Source organism: Amaranthus tricolor, chromosome 7 (assembly GCF_026212465.1).
Source record: "Amaranthus tricolor cultivar Red isolate AtriRed21 chromosome 7, ASM2621246v1, whole genome shotgun sequence".
Taxonomy (NCBI): domain Eukaryota; kingdom Viridiplantae; phylum Streptophyta; class Magnoliopsida; order Caryophyllales; family Amaranthaceae; genus Amaranthus; species Amaranthus tricolor.
Genome location: NC_080053.1, coordinates 6,117,144 through 6,139,109, shown reverse-complemented (window position 1 = coordinate 6,139,109; position 21,966 = coordinate 6,117,144). Strand labels below are relative to the sequence as shown.

General features: G+C 36.2%; 1 protein-coding gene across 1 annotated transcript; it reads right to left on the bottom strand.

Annotated features, from left to right (window-relative positions):
• Positions 1 to 569: 569 nt before the first annotated feature.
• LOC130817514 (tRNA (cytosine(38)-C(5))-methyltransferase 2) lies at positions 570 to 21,544 on the bottom strand. Its single transcript, XM_057683258.1, has 10 exons — positions 21,325 to 21,544; positions 21,072 to 21,182; positions 19,086 to 19,179; positions 18,885 to 19,003; positions 18,676 to 18,798; positions 5,922 to 6,273; positions 5,735 to 5,829; positions 1,536 to 1,601; positions 1,392 to 1,456; positions 570 to 1,091 (listed from the first exon to the last, which is right to left on the bottom strand). The coding sequence occupies exons 1-10, from the start codon at positions 21,403 to 21,405 to the stop codon at positions 1,013 to 1,015; spliced, it is 1,185 nt and encodes a 394-aa protein (XP_057539241.1). The 5' UTR covers positions 21,406 to 21,544; the 3' UTR covers positions 570 to 1,012.
• Positions 21,545 to 21,966: the final 422 nt, after the last annotated feature.

Sequence of the window (21,966 nt, the reverse complement as noted above, 5' to 3'; positions counted from 1 at the left end):
TAATCTTGTTCATGTAAAATTTTCCCATGCTATGGCGTAAAGGCAACCACATAAAATTCCATTAATCCAACACTTTCTTTTTCGATTGAAGCAGAAACTTACTAATGGGGTAAAGGTGCTTACATATGAAGGTAAAATTAATCCATATACTTGTAAAATTACAACCAGCTAATGAAACACACTTTTTTTATCAATTGAATTTTAAATACAACATAGAAGATTAGATTAGGGGATTACCATTGAGGGCCCTAATTTCTTTTTATAATAACATTTTTTTTGATGGGAAGTTTTTACTCCACCCATTTTAATGTTGCATTTATTTGTGGAATATAGGGTCTAATTTCGTTTCCTACGTTTTCGAAAATGTAAAAACATAATGTTTTTCATTTCCGTTTCGGATCAAATCCCGTTTCGTGTAACTATGCTAGTGCTAAAAGTGTTTGGAGCTAATTTGGTTTGTTGTTTGCCTTTCTGCTCCAACTATTTATTTGGCTTGGATCTTCCAGTTCCTCAATCTGCCTTTTCACTCAGGAAAGAGTCAATTCTTTATGGTACTTAGGTAGATGATATTGAAAAAAGCAACAGAATATAATTCAATCTTTCTCCATTTTAATCAACAGATGGACCGAACTTAAGGAGTTAACGGGCAATCCATTAATGAACTTTAATTCATATGTTGCTCATTGGGATAGCACACTTCAACATTTTATATCAATTTCTACATAGAACAAAGAGTATATCTTTGTGTATCCTCATACTTTAGGTTAAGACAGTAGGAAAAAAAAAAAAAGAGGTACAAGGCATTTTCATAGCTGATCTTCAAGAAATCTACGTCAACAAATGGCTTGCTAAATCTACGTCAACATAGCTGATCTTTTGGCATGCTTCCGTTTGTAATACAGTCATCGTGCCATGTCCAACTGATTTAATTTTACATCTTGTTCCTATGCCAAGGCTGGATGACGCAGATGGTGTGTGCGGCTGACCAGGGTGGTGTTACCGTAGTGGATCATCAAGATGGCTCCGCAAACAAATACTTGATCAGCGGAGCAACCACTGCTATGCTTAAACTGTTACCAAGCAGAGCATAGCTGCAGAAAGGCATAGCATAGATTTTCAATATTACTGTCTACTGTGAAGTGAAACATGGATATAAATAGAAAGTAGCACATACAAAAGGGTGAATTTAACAAAGACCACCAATACCACATCAAGGTTAGCCATTCAAAGAAAATCTATTGGTGTTTGGCAGTTGATATCATTAGGAAAGCCAAGTGCAATGTTACAATAAAGAAAGATGATATTCCTTTGCAAAGACCAAGGTTCATCACTATATTCTAAGCTCGATGCAGCAAATTACCATAAACATTGTGAATTGAGATATAACATACCGCTGCTTAAGGCTTACATGCTCGGGAAAGCAAAACTCCTTTGGGAAAGATTGCAGATTGGCAACCTAATTACACCATTGAATAATCACGTCTTATTCTAGAAAAACAAGTGAAACCAACTAGATTTATGATATATAAACACACCTCTCTTGGTGTAAAATATCTAAGACCCTGGTTCTGCAACGGTGACTCTTTACCTTTCAACTTCGGCTGCAAAGAATAAATATTAAACACAGTAAGTAATCCTCAATAACAACAGTGATTATGAGGAGAACTGCTTGTCATTTATGATAAAAAGAATATTATTTTGCAGAGGAAACCATCTAAATGAAATCATTTTTTTCATAGGTAGGATCATTTTTACCAAAAAAATTTGAAAAGCGTACTACAAAAGTAAATAAATTACAGATAAGAGAACAAAACAAATTAATATCATGTCTGACATCACATCATCACAATAGCAACATAGCATAGCATTTCAAGACCATACATCAACAGGATTCTAGATAGCTTGAATTAGGGTTCCTTTTCTCCTATGGAATACTTGAGAATTAAGCATAAACATGAACATTTTAGTTATATCCCTCATAAGCCAATAAGCCATTGATGAGGTGAATGCAAGTAATACAACGTGCCTGTGCTCTGTAGGTAATGTCAATTTGGACCTAAATGAGCATGATTCAAGATATAATCATAACAGACTCAGCAACAATTAAATGAGAAAGTAACTAGCCAAAAAAGAGCCAGTCCTCTATTCTAGTCATAACTGGGGTGTCGCATCGAATATAGAGGCCCTGTTCATATTTGCTTTAGTTTTCAAAAATGGGCCCTGTAGTATAACAATTTCAAAAACATAAAATTTTTGACTTAAAAGCATTAAACATCAAATTAATTTAAACTTCATCCTTAAATTTATGATAAACATTACAAAAAATTCAAAAAATTAAATTGAATCAGATAATTAAAACGATAGACAAACAAAAGGCAATAATACTAACAATAATCAGATGATAATTTATCACTCACGTAGCAATAGTACATACAATATCTTATATTGTCGGTCCCTCATGCAATCAAAAACAATAATTTGATTTATAAAGTAAGTAGATTAGAAGGATTAAAATTGAAAAAACACGATTTCAAATGCTAGAGAAAGTTAGAGAGAGGGCTTCTAACCCAGCTATTTCTCACGTGTTGTGGACTGCCTCTGCTGGTTCATCTTCAAGCAGCGGCTAGGGTTTTTGCGGGTTCTCCGGCTGGCTGTGGTCAGGAACTGTGGGTTAATTAGCTGGTAAGTGGTCTTAGTCAGCGAATAGGTATGCGGTAAGAGTGTTCTCAGGCGGTAATTGTAGTGCGAAAATTTCCGACTGATTTAGGGGTTCCTGAGTCTGCTGGTTCGTTTTTCTAGCAGCAGCTAGGGTTTGTGGGGGTTTCTCCGGCTGCGGCTAGGCCTGCCGTCCACTTCCGCCGGATGTGGTCAGGAATTTGTGGGCTAGTTAGTTGCTGAGTGGTCTCAGACAGTGAATAGGGCTGCGGGAAGGTTGTTCTCAGGCAGTGATTGTTGTGCGGTTTCCGGCTGCATTTACGAGTTCCTTAGCGTCTTCTGGTTGATTGCTGCGCGTATTTCCACCTGCCGCAGCCAGGTTTTTGTGCGCTGCTTGTTTGCTGGGTGTTTATTGTGTTTTTTTTTCCCGGCTACATCCATGGGAAGGCCTAGAAAGAAACCACCTATCTCACCCGGTAAGAGCAAGACAGTGGTTAATACCACTAGAAGCCTGAGAAGTGACTCATCTCATGGAGTCGCCGAGGAGGACCAAACACCAACAGCAGCTGAGCTTGCGGTAGTTCACACAGAGGTTGAAAGGCTCAAAAACATCTTGAAATCGATTTTGGAGAGGTGAGTGGTTCCGTTGGGGTTTGTGTGACTGCTGGTGCGAGTGGTTCTGTACCCCAAACGGCTGCTGTTGGGAAGGTGGCTGTTGCTACAGTGCCACCATTGGTCTAAAATGGAGCCACACAGCAGCTGAGCACACAAGAGGCCGTTGCTGCGTCCAATCCTTCTGGGCATACGAATGCTCGAAACTCCATGATTTCGGATGGTATAGCTCTTAACTTTTTCGCTCCTTCTATTTCAAATGGCATTGCTCGTGTGGTTGTGGATAAGGTTGAGGTGGCTAATTAGAAAATAAAATGGCAATTTTCATGTGCTATGTTTGTTGTTGGCTATAAACCTAGTCTAGCAACTGCGTTCATTAAGGTTAAATGGCCAATGCTAGACATTCTTTCAGCCATTCTTCATGAGAATGGATATTTTTTGGTCAAGTGTGTTTCTAAAGCTGATGTTAACTTGATTATTAAGGGAGGGAATGTGATGATTGGGAAAAGACCTATGTTGATTAGAAAATGGGATGAGCACTTTGATTTTAAGCGTGATATTCTATGTATTGTGCCTGTGAGGGTTAGGTTCTTGAACCTCCCAACCAAATTTTGGGTGTTAAATCCTTAAGTAGGATAAGGAAGCTTACTTGGGGTGCCTATTGCTGCGGATAAATGCACTACTAATCAACGCAGGGTGAGTTATGCTCGAGTCTTGATTGAGGTGGATGTGTCTAAGCCTTTGCCTAAGGATTCTGGTGGAAAATGAGGAGGGCCACGTTCATGAACAAAATTTCATCATAAAGTGGGTGCCTCATTTTTGTCAGAAATGCGAGGTTATAGGGCGTATGTGTGATGAGAGTAGGCAGGGCCTCAAGAACAGACATGTCGTGAAGGTTGTCAAGAAGAGTACTTTGTCTAAGTAGGGAACTATTGTGCAGGAGGCCTCAAGGTGATGGGTCCAAGTGAATAGAAAAAAAGGAGTCTAAGGGTAAGAGGTATGGAGTAAAGATGCTAGTAGCTTTGATAGTCAACCTAGTCTGGTGGGTTGAATATTGTTCTCTCATTTCCTTTTTTCTGGGATCTTGCTTATATCGAGGCGGTTTGGCTGAGTAGCTCGTTCTAATCCTTTGAAGAGTTGTCGATTTGACTTGGATTTCGCTATCACTGTATTATTTGCCTAGCTTTGTCTTCCTTTTTGTTTCTTTGTTGGCCTATGGAAGATAGGTAGTAGTCTTGGTTTGTAGTAGTCTTGGTTTTCATGTTTTTCTGTTGGCTTGTTTTGGTTGGCCTTGTTGGCGGGTTGTCCGGTCGGTGCCTCCCTTTCGTGTTTAGGGGGTGTTTTTTTCCTTTTTTTAGTCTAGGTTGTAAAAAGGTTTTTTGGAGTTATATATTCCGTTTAATTTCCGAAAAAAAGGATTAAAATTGAATTAAAGATCAACATGCACACACAAAAAAATAAAAGCAAATATGGTTCTACTTGATGGAGAGCATACCAAAGACCGACAAAATTTTCATTTACGCCTTTTATGCAATAGATTAGATCAATAATTCAACATTTAATTCTTATTTTGCAAGACAAAATATAGCTCTACTTGATGGAGAGCATACCATTTGTTTAAAGAATTGGAACTGATCAGAAATGTCAAGTGTTGCCAACGAGAATTTAAGAGATGAATTTGGAAATTCAACGCTGGAACTTGGAGAAGTAGCAAAGAATGAAAACCTAGGGAGGAAGAAAGATGTAGCGGCTTACATGAAATTCGAGGGTACGGGCCTCGGGGGAACTTGAAATGAGAAAGAAACTAAGCCTTTAATTACAATTAAAGGAGATGAGAATGAGAAGCGTGCAACGATAAAGTAATATATGGATTTCAAACTCTGATCCTTGTTGTTACATTACAAAATGTTAACCAACTGCTCTTTTTTTGTTTTTTTTTACATCCGGATGTATGATGCAACATTTAATATTTAGCCCTTTTAGTATGCGGGGTCCAGCTGCCTACACAGTAAAGCGCCTTGAACCGGCCAAAACCATCCCTAAGTCATAATTACACTAGGGTTCCAATAAATGTAATAAACTTAAACTGGTATAGTACCATAAAATACAAATTTTACACCAAGAATTCCACGAAAAACCAAGAAAATACACTTAAATACATGTTAGTATTCAATTGATAGAAGAGCCTGACCAGCTAAACAAATGTAAATACTGATATTAGTTAGCATGTATGCTCCGAGTTTTTCAAAGAAAGACATTAGTAGTCATAGCTAAACGGTTTCAGCTTCATATCAGCTTAAATTCATTTTGAACTGTGACTGAATTATCCTTAGAGTAAAGCTGAAGCACATTCAGAGAGCCAGACAAATATTTTTCCACAGATATCAAAAACAATATTGTTTCACAGGTGCACAAGAAAAGTTAACTATCAATATGTGTATCTATGTAACTTTTGTAGAAGACATACTTGAATTGTTGCCAAAAGGGAGCCAGTACCCTTTACATAACGATAATAACTCTTCGTAAAGCAACAGCATCTCTTTGAATCTGGATATACAATATCTTTTAATTTTGTAAGGAACACACCAAGGTGATAGGATGTACTTCAAAATAAAGATATAGAAGCTATTGCAGCCAATAATATATAAGGATACCCATTGCACTTCCCCACCTCTCGATCAAGCTTAATGGCACAAAATAGTGATCAAATGTGTTGCCATCAGATCCAATCTTCTTGTCCCACCTTTCCACAGATTCAGATATAGAGGGAGAACAACTTGCACATTCAGAACTTTTGGCTTCTGTTGCAATTTGATTAGTGCAATTGTCAAATTCAAGAAACATCTGTACTGGCTTACAGGACACAATCATACTTTCCGAAATTTCCGGTGATTGCTCAGGTGCATTGCTTGTCAACTCATCATCATTTCCAAACAATGGGCTTGGAATGTAAAGAAGTAGATTATTAAATCTTGAATATTTAAAACACGATGGTCTCCTTTTCGCCTACAGTTCGCAAAGAATGAAAATCTTAATTCAATTTTTTAAAAAAATTAATAAACAAAGTAGATAAAACATTACTAAAAGATATAAAAATAAATAAATAAAAATAAATAAATGAAGAAAGCCTAACATCCAAACTCCAAAAGGAATATGCATGAAATATAAGCATATGTTGCCAACATTTGCTGATACTCAACAATAAGTTCTACCAGACCAAATTTTCACAATTTGTGTCCAGAATGCTTTGGACACGCTTTTAGACCATGCAGGAACGAAATGGGTGATAAGAATACAGAAATAAAGACCAGATATATAATTTGGCAGATAGCTTTCGATAATATATATCAAGTTGAACTATAATTGCTTACAACAACTCCCTCTGTTTAGCAAATCATGTTTGTTATATATATTTCATTGGTTTATGTTATTCTTGTCCTAGACCATTGGTAGAAATCTTTGCCATGATTATCGTTTGTGCCTCTATGTTTGTTATTTAAATTTATTTGGTTTGTGTTATTAGTCTATATTCTTGTCATGCGTATGTCGTGTTTTGGGTCTTTTATTTTAATTTGCATGTCTTCTGGAGCCAAAGGTCTCACTGGCCGCAGCCTCCTTATCTATGTAACTTGAAATGCAATACGGTTCGAGACGTGGGACGGGAACGGGAACGGGAACGCTACCTAAGGTGACTCCAAAACTTTGGTACGATTAACATGTAAGATTTAAATTATTTCAAATTACTTTAATTCAAAATAAATTAAGTTTAAATATTAGCATAATTAGATAATAATCAAATAGTTATTAAGTAACTTGAATTTTTCGAAAAGATAAAGTTTTGTTTCAAATCCAATAAAACATTAAAATACATAAATTATGAAAATTTAAAAAAAAGACAAATGAATTAGAGTAAAATGAAGAGACTTAGGACAACTAATAATTTCGAGTTTCGAAAATGTAGGGAACGATCCCATGTTTAAATATTAAAGAGTTAAATAAATATCCTTCAAACTTTACTCTTTAGACTGTATAAGTAGACATCTTTTAGAGAAGAGAACAAAAGCCCAAATAAAATAAGTTCCATGCTAATCACTTTAGAGTACAACCTGATAATAGACTATAATACTAAAAAAAAAATAAAAAAGGAAGTTGAACAGCAGTAGAAAAGTTAAAAAGTAAGAAAGAATAGTCGGAAAAAGTAAATAAAACCATGAGAAAATTACTTTTAAAAATCCCAAGTTTGAATGATTTAATTCTAAGAATATCAACTTTAGATTAATATTTAAAAATCCAAACTTAGGAGATTGTCTAATTTTAAAGCACTTCACCCCTTATTTACTAGTAGAGAGGGTTAGATATCCTACATGACATTACCCTGTTGGACCAAGTGTCTTTATTATAAAAAATCAGTTTAATAAAAAAAAGGGGCTTGTTACATCAATTCCATTGCAAGTGACAACCACCCCAGCCCATACATGGTCACCGGAGACCATGCCCCACTAGCCTTGTGCCGACGAGCTGTCTCCACCAATCTTTTCACACCAACAACCCCCACCAACCCACCTCTTCTTCCATTTTCGCATGATCCACCACACAGCTAATGAAATTTTCACACGAGTCACCACTAAATTCATAGCCACAACATGCCAAACGACCATCACCACTAGCCACAACATGTCATTATCCAATACCAAGTGGCTCCTTCCTAGTCGAGGGTACACAACCTTACCTTTAAGCTAACAAAGATGTTTTATCCAAAGAACCTTTGATTACAAACATCATTAGCAACTCACATAAATAATGTAAAAATTCTACAATGGTCCATTTACTATAGCAAAACCAAAAAGCTGTATAGCTATATCTCCATTGAGAATGGAAGAAAATAAAGTATTATTAGGTTGTTAGGGCAAAATCAAGTTCGGGGATTAACATATGACATTCTTCTTCTCATATATCAATTACAAATTTTACATATTCAAACCTTTTATATCACTAAAAATCTAAAATAATTTGAAATGTACATCTATACAAGATCTATAATTGATATTAGACATATCTCCATAAAATTATATTTTGTTAAATAATTGGTACTCTGATTAGTCTTTTAAATCTTAACTTCATCGTAATTGTTCGGCAGTTATAAAGAAAGCACTGGAAACGCTATCTACCAAACCACTTTCCATGAGTTTCATTTGAATTTATTATTTAGATATAAATTACTCATACTCTTAAGTCTATGATGATATCTATAACTGAATCGCAAGCAGGTACAAAGGCTGCTTTCAAAAAAGATATATATGCTTCCATAGCTGTTCTTGTTTACAACATTTGAAATATGAGAAATGCCACTCACTGGATTATGTAGTCTGTAAATAATACTGTGAATGAGACCAACTCAACTGTAAGAAATCATACAGGACAGCTGACCAGAAAGAAAATTAATGTTAAAGAAGGAGAATGGTTTGAGTCTTTGTAACTAGCTTGAGGCAGTACTTGTGGCTTTTGTAAAAGGCTTGTTTATTTTTGTCAGGATTGGGGGTTGAAGGCGGTCTTACCTAGTAGTATTGCGTTTTCATTCTTTCTTTTAGTAGGATATTATTTTTTTAGTAACAGAAGCTTTTCATTGGTAACAGAAGTTTTTCTCACCAAAAAAGCATTACTCATACTAGGATATTATTTTTTTAGTAGTTTTGATATTAATTCAATAAAGAAATATTAATTTTTTTTTTCTCAAGAAAAATCATGGGCATTGTTCATTAAGAAAAATAGTATTCAACATTCAACAGAATAATAAGTTGGAGAATCATTCCACATTTGCAAAAAGATCAACACCTTGTCAATTTGGTCCGAAGCAACACTTGAAAACCTACAACAGTTGTTGAATCCAATCACCACACACATGCGTCAATACGGTTTATTAGTTATCTTGTTATGTAAAAATGGGTTAAAGTAGTTAAAGTTTGTAATGTAGAATTACTTGACGTAGCTTGGCTTTTCAGAGTGGTTACACAAAGGACACACATGAGATGAAGTTATAAATGGGTAAGAAGTTATCAAGAGGGATTAACAAAAGGAAGTTACGCAAGTAGGATATAGCAGGGAAGTTTATGAGTAGTTGTAAACTACCAATGGACGTGAAGAAAATACCCATGAGTTGTGCATATGAGATTTAATTACCAAATTTCTTTACAGCATCCACAATGGTGGCCTTTCTTTTGGATTCTTAAAAAGTAATAACCACCAAAAAAGTATTATGTAATAACCCCTGCCACACACAATGAGAACAATGCAAAGAACGCAAAAAAATTACACACGATATACCACACAGCTTTGAGTGCTATGTAAACTCCCACACAACTTCGAGTGTAGTGTAAACTCCTATATTGCTGAATTCTTCTTTTTAGTTCTGGCTGCCATACAATGAAAGAATAATACTATATATAGCATCCACCCGGAACCTAAAACATAACAATAGAAAGGCCCGACTCTATTCAAATAACAACCCATCCCAAAACATAACAAATCAGCTATTTATTTTATTTCCTTTCCCCCTTCGCTGGTATGTCTTCAATATAACTGGTGCCTTAGGTGTTACAATACCCCCGGCCCAATTAAGCACCTTGTCCTCAAGGTGTCGATTAGGAAAGGTCTTGAACAACTTAGTAGCATCTTCCCAAGTAGCTTCGGACTCATCCAAGCCTTCCCATAATACTAGCACCTCACGAGGTTTGGTCCCTTGTTGGCGTATGTGAAGAATATCAATTGGGTGAGCATCTCTTTCAAATTCTGCCGTGAGAGGAGGAGGTGGAGCTGCTGTATTGCTCGACCCTTCAGCTTTTTTCAACTGTGAAACATGAAAAACCGGATGGATTTGACAATCCAGAGGTAGCTCTAACTTGTACGCAACCCGACCAATATTTTGCAAAACCTTATAGGGACCGTAATATCGCAGGCTTAAGCTTTTCATTGGGACGGCTAGCCAAAGATTTCTGTCGATATGGTCGAATTTTTAGGTATACCCAATCTCCCACTTCAAGGAACACTTCCCTACGTTTCTTGTCCGCATAATATTTCATTCGTTGTTGTGCCCTGGCCATATTAAACTGTAGTTCATCTAACATTGCATCACGTTCTTGTAACACTTGCTCCAAAGTATCAACAGTTGTATGATTATGCCCAACCCGAACTATATGTGGAGGCACCCGCCCGTACAAAGCTTGGAACGGAGACATCTTAATGGAAAGGTGAGGGGATGTGTTATAACTGAATTCAGCCCAATATAACCACTTTGCCCATTGTTTTGGATGTTCATTGGCAAAGCACCGTAAGTAAGTTTCTACCATTTTGTTTACTACCTCTGTCTGGCCGTCTGTTTGTGGGTGAAAAGCCATGCCACGAAGAAGATGTGTTTGTTGTAGTCGGAACATCTCCCGCCAAAAAATACTCATAAATATCTTGTCTCTGTCAGACACAATACATGTAGGAAAACCATGCAATCGCACCACCTCCTTAACAAACTTGGCGGCCACGTTAAGAGCTGTGAATGGATGTTTAAGGGATACAAAATGTCCGAACTTGGTCAGCCGATCAATTACCACTAAAATAGTATTCACCCCTTCCGAAGTAGGCAACCCCTCAATGAAATCCATGGTAATGTGTTCCCAAATTTGAGACGGAATTGGCAAATTCTAGAGTAACCCAATCGGACTCTAATTCGAAGTTTTTGCTTGTTGGCAATCTGACATTCCCGGACGTAGTTGGTAATCTGTCGACACATTCCCTCCCAATACCATTCTGCAGCCAAACGGAGATAAGTTTTCAATTCTCCCGCATGCCCTCCTAAAGGAGAGTCATGGTATTCTCTAAGCAACACCGGAATAAAAAGAGAGGTCCGAGCCAACACAAATCTGCCTTGAAAAATAATCGATCATGATCAACCGTGAAACCGGTAGAAACCTGTTCCCCCTTCAAAACAGCAACACGAATCCGAACCAAAGTAGCATCCTTATCAACTTCCTCTAGTAATAAATCCCAATCTATGCCATTGGAACTCAACAAGGTGCCTAACTCCACAATCCTTTGGGGCACCCGAGAAAGAGCGTCTGCCACGATGCTACTTCGCCCTGGATTGTATTCGATGGTAAAGTCGAACCCCATGAGTTTCATCATCCAATTCTGGTACTCCCCAATGACCTCCCTTTGTTCCAAGAAGTGTAGCAAACTGAGCTGATCCATTTTTACTACGAATCGCCTACCCAAAAGATAATGTTTCCACTTGAGCACCGCAAACACGATTGCCATCAACTCCTTCTCGTATATGGGTTTGTTACTCGCTTGTTTGCCCAAAGTCTTGCTATAGTATGCAATTGGATGTGTATCTTGCATTAACACCGCTCCCAAACCGCATTGCGCAGCGTCAGTCTCTACCACAAATGTTTTATGAAAATGAGGCATAGCTAAGACAGGCACCTGTGACATAACAACCTTGAGTTGTTGAAATACCCTTTTAGAGTCCTCATTCCAAGCAAACGCATCTTTTTTGAGTTGATTAGTTAAAACCCTTGTCAACTGAGCATATCCTTTCACGAACCGTCTATAGTATCCTGTAAGACCCAAAAATCCCCGCAACTCTTTGATATTCCTTGGAGATGGCCATGTCTTCATTGTACTTATTTTATCATCATCTACGGAAACGCCGTCTGCAGATATTATGTGACCAAGATAGGCAACTTTGTCCACCGCAAAGTCACACTTTCCCCCATTTATTACTAATCGGTGTTGGCGCAAGCAATGGAAGACTTTCTCTACATGGACCCGATGTTCAGTTTGCCCCTTGCTATAAATATGTCATCGAAAACTACTAATACAAACTTGCGGAGGTATGGTCGAAATATCTCATTCATTAATGCCTGAAATGTTGAAGGAGCATTTGTCAAACCAAATGGCATGACAAGGAACTTGTAATGTCCTTCATGAGTTCTGAAAGCTGTTTTGTGGACATCTTGGGTTTTCATTCTAATTTGATGGTACCCAAATTTAAGATCCAGTTTAGTAAACACTGTTGCCCCATAGAGTTCATCCAATAGCTTATCAATCATCGGTATTGGATATTTGTCAGGAATCGTGGCCTTGTCCAAAGCCCTGTAATCGACACAAAATCTCCAAGACCCATCTTTTTTCTTGACCAATATCAACGGACTTGAAAAAGGACTCACCGATGGTTGTATGATTCCCACCTTCAGCATATCTTGAACCAATCTTTCAATCTCATTCTTTTGACTGTGAGGATATCGATACGGCCGAACATTTATAGGATTTGTGCCTTCTTTAAGGGTAATGGCGTGGTCTTGAACTCTGTGTGGAGGTAATTGAAGTTGGGATTGAAATATATCAGCATATGAAGTGAACAAGTCTTTCAAAACAGCAGGTACTTTCGCCTCTTGAATACAATTCTCAATGCCATTGAATTCTACTAATATTCCCCCACCTTCTCTTCTCAATACTTTTAACATCGCCTTCAATGAAATTTTCGAACGTTTCAAAGACAGATCCCCAATGAGCATAACTTTCTGCCCTTGCCACTCAAACCTCATAGTTTGTGTCTTCCAATTAGTCATTATGGGACCTAGAGTTTCCAACCATTGTACTCCCAAAATTAAGTAAGAATTGCCCATGTCCAAAGAGAGAAAGTCTTGAATCAAAGTGATGCCCTGGATCACAAGCTGGACATTTCAACATACTCCCTTTCCCACTATCTCTTCCCCATTTCCCAGTAATACTCCAAACTTTTCGCAATCTTCACAATTAATTCCCAAACGTTGCACCACTCTAGCGGAGATGAAATTATTTGTTGCACCCGGATCAATCATCACAATTACATCATGTTCTCCAACTTTTCCTACTACTTATAGTTTTAGGATTAGTAATGCCCACCACTAAATTGAGAGAAATATTGATGGCCTCCGATTCTTCTTCCTCAAGTATCTCTTCCACATGTAATTCTTCCCCAACAGATTCTTCATTTTCCTCTACCCCAATCAACACACTGATTGCCTTCTTACTACAAGCATGATTCAAAGACCACTTCTGATCACAATGAAAACATAAGCCCTTAGCTCGTTTCTCGCTATACTCCTGGTCAATCAACCGAAATTCCTTGCTGCCAGTCCTAGTCGACCCTGTCTGGCTGGGTGGAAACCGGTTTCTTGCCGGAATCGGTTGTGGTGGGGCTGGTCTGGAATTGCTGTTCGCGAAACTAGGGTTCGTAAACTGAGAATTTGAAACCCTAGAATTTGAATTGGGAAAATTTGGTACTGGAGCGCTGTTATGGATTTTTGCTGGTATCTGATTTTTTTGAAGGGTATTTGAGTAATTATGTACCACCATTTGTCTTCTTCCAAGCCAAGAACAAGAGTTTTTCTTGTCAATTCGATCGGCCCAGATCATGGCTTCTTCCAAGGTAGTTGGCCCCAACACTTTCAATTTCGCCTTAATATCCCACCGTAGGCCCCTCAAGAAAGCACCCATCATCACCCTTCCTCCACCAGATTCAAGTACGTCAACCGGGTCACAAATTCTCAACGATAATCAACCACCGATCCCGTTTGCTCTACAGACATCCACTGTTCATACAAATCACCATCTTCAGTTGGTCTAAAATGCTCCAGGATCATCGCCTTCAAGTCTTCCCATCGCCTCATCGGTACCCGTTGTTTCAGCCATCGATACCACATCATGGCTTCTCCCTCAAAACTAATCACAGTGGCTTCTACCTTTTCTTTTTCACTTAATTGATAAAATGAGAAATACGTTTCCACCTTCAATATCCATTCATCGAGTTCAAACCCATTAAATGGAGGTAAGTCCAACCTTCTTGGTTTCCATCTTGACCCACCATGTGTATGTTCTTCATTTTGGGTCTGTGTACTTTCTTTTTCTTTTCGGTAGACCCACTCAAAATTTTGCCCATCATCCTCCAAATTCCGGTTCTGCGTCACCCCTTTTCTTGGCACATTTTCTATATGAATTCCCATCTCAATTATCTTGGCTTGTCCCTCTATTAAGATAGCCAAAATTTGCTCTGTCTTATCTTGTTTCTTGGAAATTTGCTCCACTGTAGAAACCAAATTGTCCTTCTCTGAGTTCATGATAAACTCTTTGATTTTTGCCACTTCTTGTTCTAACAAATCCAATCTTCCTGGAGCATCTGGATTAATCATCTTGGCTCGAAAGAACCGCTTTGATACCTATTGTGATAATCCCTACCACACACAATGAGAACAATGCAAAGAACGCAGAAAAATTACATACAAGATATACCACACAGCTTTGAGTGCTATGTAAACTCCCACACAACTTCGAGTGTTGTGTAAACTCCAATATTATTGAATTCTTCTTTTTAGTTCTGGCTGCCATACAATGAAAGAGTAATACTATATATAGCATCCACCCGACACCTAAAACATATCAATAGAAAGGTCCGACTCTATTCAAATAACAACCCAACCCAAAACATAACAAATCAGCTATTTATTTTATTTCCTTTCCCCCTTCGCTGATATGTCTTTAATATAACTGGTGCCTTAGGTGTTACATATTACTCGAACATCCTACTAGGCATCTCTATATTTTAATGATAGCATCTTCTTTGGATGCTAAAATTAATCTTCCAATCGTTATAATGGATCCTACATTCCACCTAAATAAAATTATGTTTTTTATTCTTATAAAATTAGTAAATATGTTAATATAGATATTGAATAAAATTACTATAAGGACGAGTCTCCCTCTTCAAAGATCCATTTGAGTTGTTTATCGAGGAGGATCTTTGTTCACACCATGGATGTTGAGAACTCCACTTTTGATGTTCATTGAATTTCTATCTTTATTTGAGTACATTATATTAATTGAGCCAAAAACTATCTTTAGGTTGAGATTTAGATTTTTAGTACTTTTACAATTAGAAGTATTTGTTAAATAAATGGACCGCTTGTAGTTTAGGTTAGTATATAGAATCAAATAGGATATACTTACTAGTGTCTTATTGGTCTTGTAATTCAAACGAAAGAGTCAAGAAGCCCAAGGAGGAAGGCTTTCCTCCAATATCACTAAAGGAACGAATGAAGGAAGTTGTGTGCAAAGTCAAGGCCAAATCTCAATGCAAGATTAAATCATGGATCAGCTTGGCCCAAAGTTATTGGATCAAATTGGTTCAAAACATCAAGGAGAAGCAAGGCCTCATGTCACACATGGATCAAGACTCATTGATTGATTCAAGTCATCCAAGCCCACAAGGAACTTGAGTACAAGATCATTCGAGACCTCTTGAATTGGACATCCATATTAAACCTAGTTTTATAAAGTTCTTTCAATTTTATTAAAATTTTATTTCTTTTAGGACTCATATTTTGTACTTCATAAATTAGGGCACTCAATTATCAATGAATCACGTTTGAGTGATTAAAAATTTGGAACTTATGTTCTCTCTTAGTTTCTTCATTAACTCTATCAGGATTGGGAGTGAGTGAGATTCGCCCTTGCTTGATTAGGAATTAAGCCAACCTAATTTGTAAACTTAGGAAACATAAAAATTTCTTTTTGTGGTGTTCCTATATCAGTTAGATAGCCAAGTGTGATGTTGTTTCAACCATTAACCATTATGATCATCAATCATCCAACATTTCATTGTTCACCGTCATCATCACCAGCCAACAAAACTTACCATTCATCCTTCATCCACTATTTATCCATCATCATCATCTTTTAACATCTTTAAATCGCCATTCATCATCTCCATCACAAAATATATTTTTTCTCCATCCATTCCACAAATATTTTTTTCCATCCTTCACCAAAATTTATCTTTTTCAATTCCATCCACAAAATATAACTTTCCATCTCTTATCAAAAAAATAAATCTTTTCATTTCATAAACAAATTCTTCAATGATAAATCATGTATAAATTTTGAATTTTATTCCCTGCAGTAGCCTAAAATCTTTAATGTCCATCCCTAATAAAATTCCTAAATGCTTAATTTTCTATCTTTACAATCCATCCTAAACTCTTATCTTGTCTTTCTGACCATACTTAAATTTCAAATTCATAAACCTGGATTCTAATTGATTCCAAACGCCTAACCCATCCCATCCTAACCACAAAAAGCTTCTGCCTTTACCCATAAATAACCAATTTTTCAAATCATATTAGTAGCACACTTGGCGCAAAACAATAAAGCATCAAATTTTAAGCATACGAAACCCTATTGTTAATATGGTGTCGTATCAATTACTAATTATTATTAATTTGTTTCTTATAATTATTATATGGCTACTTGATTAGTAATTTATATTATTTATTTGTATCATTTAAGAGTTTATTATTTTTGATAATGGATCTTAAATATTAATTATCGATAATATTCAATTTCTATCATTATACTTCACATCAGTGTCACATGATTCGCTAGACTCCCCGCGAATCACGAATCGAAAAAAGCGCGTTATGGTCGATTTTGGGCTGTTCTTGGGCAAATTTGAGCGAATCGCGAATTCAAAAAGCGAATTATGTTACACTGCTTCACATGAATATTTTTTTAACCTGAAAATGTGACAAAATACATGTATGTGTAAAGTAAAGAATTTGAAAACAAAGCATTTCAATAAAAGAATATTGAAAATATAGATTCAAGCAGGAAATAACATGTTTAAAAAAGGAAATAATAAAAAAATATATTAAAACTTCACAATTCAACAATCTTCTAAAAAATTACAGCCAGATGTCAAGTGGAGTTTGGAAAAACAAAAAAATATGTGCATCAATGCTGATGCTTTCTTGAGCATCTTTGGTTATCTTTTAAATTTGGGCAATAGTAAGAATGAATTTGAGGTCATTACAAGATTATGAGACTTTGTCCCATATCGGTTGTATGGGCAACTAATGTAGGAATTATTTGGTAAATGGGCTCTTTCACCTACTAGGCTAGTCTTTTGGGTGAGTTCGCTTATTTATTCTATAACAACATCTCACTTGAGCATCTAACTCTAATGGTAGCACCCACAAACACCCATTCCTTTCTCCTTTGAGCATCTCCTTTGGGCATGCCATTGGAGATGGGCTTACCCTCCTCTAAAATCAGTTGTTTTTCAAGAGTATTAAAGTCCCTCCTGAAGATGGTTGTTGATGAGTAGGACGTTAAGAAACTTCCATGATAAGGAGGTTATTTTATCTCAAATGTAACTTGTGTAGGTTAGCCTCCGATTTTGTAAAATATTTTACTGATTCTTGTTAATTTAATTAGTCCTTTGCTTTCTTATATATATATGTAATGATATATCACTCATTTAAGTGTTGTTAACATATTAAGAACGACTGAAAACTTTGTTCATCCTTGTCTTACCTTTTATTCTTGGATACAAATTACAGTAAAAAAAGTTTCTTTCATTTATGACTTAGGCTCTTCATATGTGACCTTCGAAGCCTTTAATACTTGGTGTGGTGAGTATTATTACTAAGCCTTAGAGATTCCCTAACTATCCTTCCTAACTCATCCATTATTACGCCAATCTACTTAAGCATTGTTGTGGTGTTGTCTTATCAACAAAGTTCATGTACATTCTTAAATATAACATGTTCTTGATTTCTTCATTCCCTATCAACTTTCTACCCAGAAAATAGATCACTCATCTCCATTCAACTACAACGTATCATCTCCACTATCTAAAAATTTTGTCCAATACAGCAACCTTTCTCTTAAACTCACGTCAATCAGCAAATTTATTTTACAAACTACTCGCATTGCCATTGTTTCATCCACTTCGCCTTCTTAAAATCTTCCATACGCAAATCAAGACCTCTATTCCCTTTCTAGCTTGTGTGTAGCCTTGAATCTCAAGCTTGAATACAATATAAGATGAATATTGCTTCTGATTTGTTAATTATCGTACATGTTGGCAGCTACACAAACAACAATCACAGTACAAAAGCACCACTAATTTTAGTTTATGCTAAGGTACAGGAATACAGGACCAGATTCACCAGTGTAGGCACACTTGGTTCTCAGCAATCATGCAGCCACATTTCTTTTCACATCATTCACGACTAAAAGAGAACTCGTGGGCTGAAAACCAGCTGGACGCCAAGACTTGTGCAACTAACCAGGTCATCATTAGAACAAGAAACAATGAAATGTTTGTCTTATATATTGATCTTTTTAACATATAAAGCTTGCACAAGTGATGTAAAATAAGTGTTCTAGTGAAGCAATAAAAGAAGCCAATGTGTTTTAGGCCTCCAATTGAAAACCAAGCATTATTTCTCCTCTACTCCTTTCCCATATTGTGTTTTAATTTTGTGTGTTCTTGCCGATTTTAGAAAGATGACACAAGAAGAAAGGAAGCGAGCACAATACCAAACAAAAGTAGCGTGGCCTTGAGTATGGTACCCCGAATTGCAACGGGCTTAGAATAAACTCCTGAATAAGATAACCAGTTTTTGTCAACACTTCAACCATCTTGTTATGAGTGTTAGATATCTACAAAAAAAAAGAAATATATTTCAATAGCAATAAGAATTTAGAATACATCAATAAATTCCTAGGTATAGTTCTTTTAGGTGTACCTCAAAACCCACAACATTTTCCACAAAAAGCATGAACGGAGCAAAGGACAGCTGAGGTATTAGCTCGAGAATGTTAAGGAACGAAAAAGAGCGAGCATCACTTGAGTCCTTCTGAAGGCCTACAAATGAACTGTTTGGTAAACAGCAAGGCACAAACTGAAAACCAAATGCAACACAATAACTAAACATTAGATCATCCACCTTGTCTCGTATAAGGTTGACATGGTGGGGAAAGGAGCCAAGCATCTGCTTGATATTTGTTAAGATCAGCTGCAGTCAAGCTCTGAATATTACCCTATACACAGAAAAGAGTAGGCATTTCACTATCAACTAGAGAACTGTATCAAGAAGGCTTAAAATAATTTGGGTTTGAGAAAATTTCAAGGAGAAAGTAAATCTTCAGAAGTAAATTTCATTTTATGCATTGTAATTTTGTGAAAGGTCTTTGGACTAGGCTTTTTAAGATTGGTGCCATAGTATTAAAACTCGGCCGAGTCAACTCGGAACGGGCGATTTAACACGGATTTTCAGTTCACTGTTCCGAGATCTCGCGATTCGTAACGTTGTGTAAGAAAATGGCGCATTAAGATGCAAATCGGCCGATTTTACCGTTTTAAACGGTGTATCTCGCTTAATACAGACGAATTCTATCTTTATAGGCGAGATTGAAGTAACCTACCATTGGAGAAGGTACAACTGACCTTGAAATAGATGAATGCTCGAGGACGATGAAGTCTGGTTTGAAATTTGATAGAATATGCGAATTAAAAAGTGAATAAAATATAGTTTTTTTTGGTGTAAAGACAAAGTAGGCTGTTTTTGGGTAAATATGTATTAGTATTAGTATTAGTGCTTGGCTACTTACCTTTCGAACTTTATAATGCCAACAATTTGAATGAAAACAAAATTATTACATTTATGGGCGTTAATGAATTAAATGGTGAATTAAACATTAAATTGGTGAATTAAACATTAAAATTGTGAATTAAACAAAAACTGGATGCTACAATGTGGAAAAAACTTACAAAATGATGAATTAAACGGAATTTAACAAGAACTTAACGAAAAATGCTACGGCAATTATTTTGTGCATAAACTGGATGCTACCATGTGGAATTTTCTTAAAAAAGTGCTACCACTGGCATTTCATGAAAACTGGATGCTACCATGTGGAATTTCCCTAAATAAATTTGTGTTTTTAAGGTAAGAATTAATTAAAAGATAGAAGATATTATTTGTTTTAAAACCCAACAAATTAAAAAAAATTATCCAACTATATTTCCAACGCACGATGGACATTAAGTATTAATCACAACAGCAAAGGTCCTATCCACCTCAAGTGGTAGGGTGTGCATTATTCATCTATGGGATCATAGGCTCTAACTAAAATTTATTTTTAAAATGAAAGCCCTCACATGGGGGCGAGTGAGCCCCTTGAGTCCGCCAATGTATTGTGACTATGTAATAAAGTCTTTATGGTTACTACAACCAAAACCAAGCCAACAAAACCGAAAAATCATTCGAATTGATGGCAAAAGTCGTCGTACACCCGTCAGTCCGTCACCACTTGCGCGAAGATGACTGTGACTAAAACCATATTGTTTCACTATGGCAGCATCATCACCTCATTTCTCTAATAGCTAAAATCAAGAAATTTAGTCCTTTTTTAAGTACTGAGCATATCCTAACATGTTCCATGTCTAAAATATAAATTTCAAAGTTAATAACATGAGAATCAGGAAGATGACACTCTCACATCTTCCAACTTTAAAGCAAGGAACACCTAAAGCAACTAAATTGATAAGTTTAGCATCCTTGTCGATAGCTATCAACAAACTCAAGGGGACACAAGAATATATATCTATTACAGGATATTGCGGTGCAACTAGAAACCTTTCGCTTACCAATGTGCAATTAGTAATCACTTTCTTCTACCTAGACTCAAGTAGAAATTTTTTCTTCTACCAAACTCCAAATTCCTCTTTAAACATAGCAGTCTTATATTACTTCTTTTCAAATCAAAAAAACACAAACACTGAATCAAAAAGCCCTTACTACAACCCTAACTACTTCATTATTGGTCAGAAACAACTCAATTTTGCTGGGTAGAATGCCAATAACGACAATACACCCGACTAATTTTATAAGACAATGTGACAAGTATACAGGTAAAATCAAAGGGTTTACCTGAAATGGGCGATGACCAAAATTATGCTGGTAAACATCATTTGCAACATCATTAATCTCAAAAGCTTCAACAATTTGAGCATTAACCCCAGCTCTCATTAGGGAATATCTCTATACATCTCAAAAGTTTTGTAAAAAATAAAATAAAATAAAATAAAATAAAATAAAATAAAAAAACATATCAGTATCAGTAGAGTATAAAAAAGAAGGTAGAAAGAGCAAGTATTATTGAGAAAGGAAAAAAGAGAAACACCATGCCGCCGATGCCACTGTAGAATTCAAGGGCTTTGAGAGGTTCATTTTCGTGGATTTGCCGGCCAAAACCCTTCGACATTGACCGGCTTTGATCGCCAACGTTCTCTACAAAATTGTGTCTAGTGTATGTTCAACTAAGATTTTGATGGATCGTGCAGCACTTGTACAATCTGCATTTTCGGGGCATTTGATGCGTCAAAATGGGAATTTGGGGATAGAAAAGTAAATTGAAATTCAAAATTGATTGTTGGAAATTATTAAAATACTCTCTTTTATTCTCTATAAGTGTTTCATTTGCTTTTTATATATCGTTTATTTCTTATTCTTAATTTGTATTTATTATTAATTTATAAGTTAAAATATAGTTAAGTGGGATCTTGTTTGATTCGTCTCAATGCAAGGATTATTTATATCAACTTTCCATAATTTTTAATTATACATAACTAGAGATATTAAAGATTGAATAAGTGTATCTGATAAAGTGTAAAATTCAGATAGAACACTTGTGGTGAATAGGAGGGAGTATAACTCAATCTCATAACAACGATTCACCAATTTATCATTTTTAAAATTATTTTGACAATTGTAATATTTCTTATTTAGTTTATAAAATTTACCAATTTAAAAGGGTATAAATGTT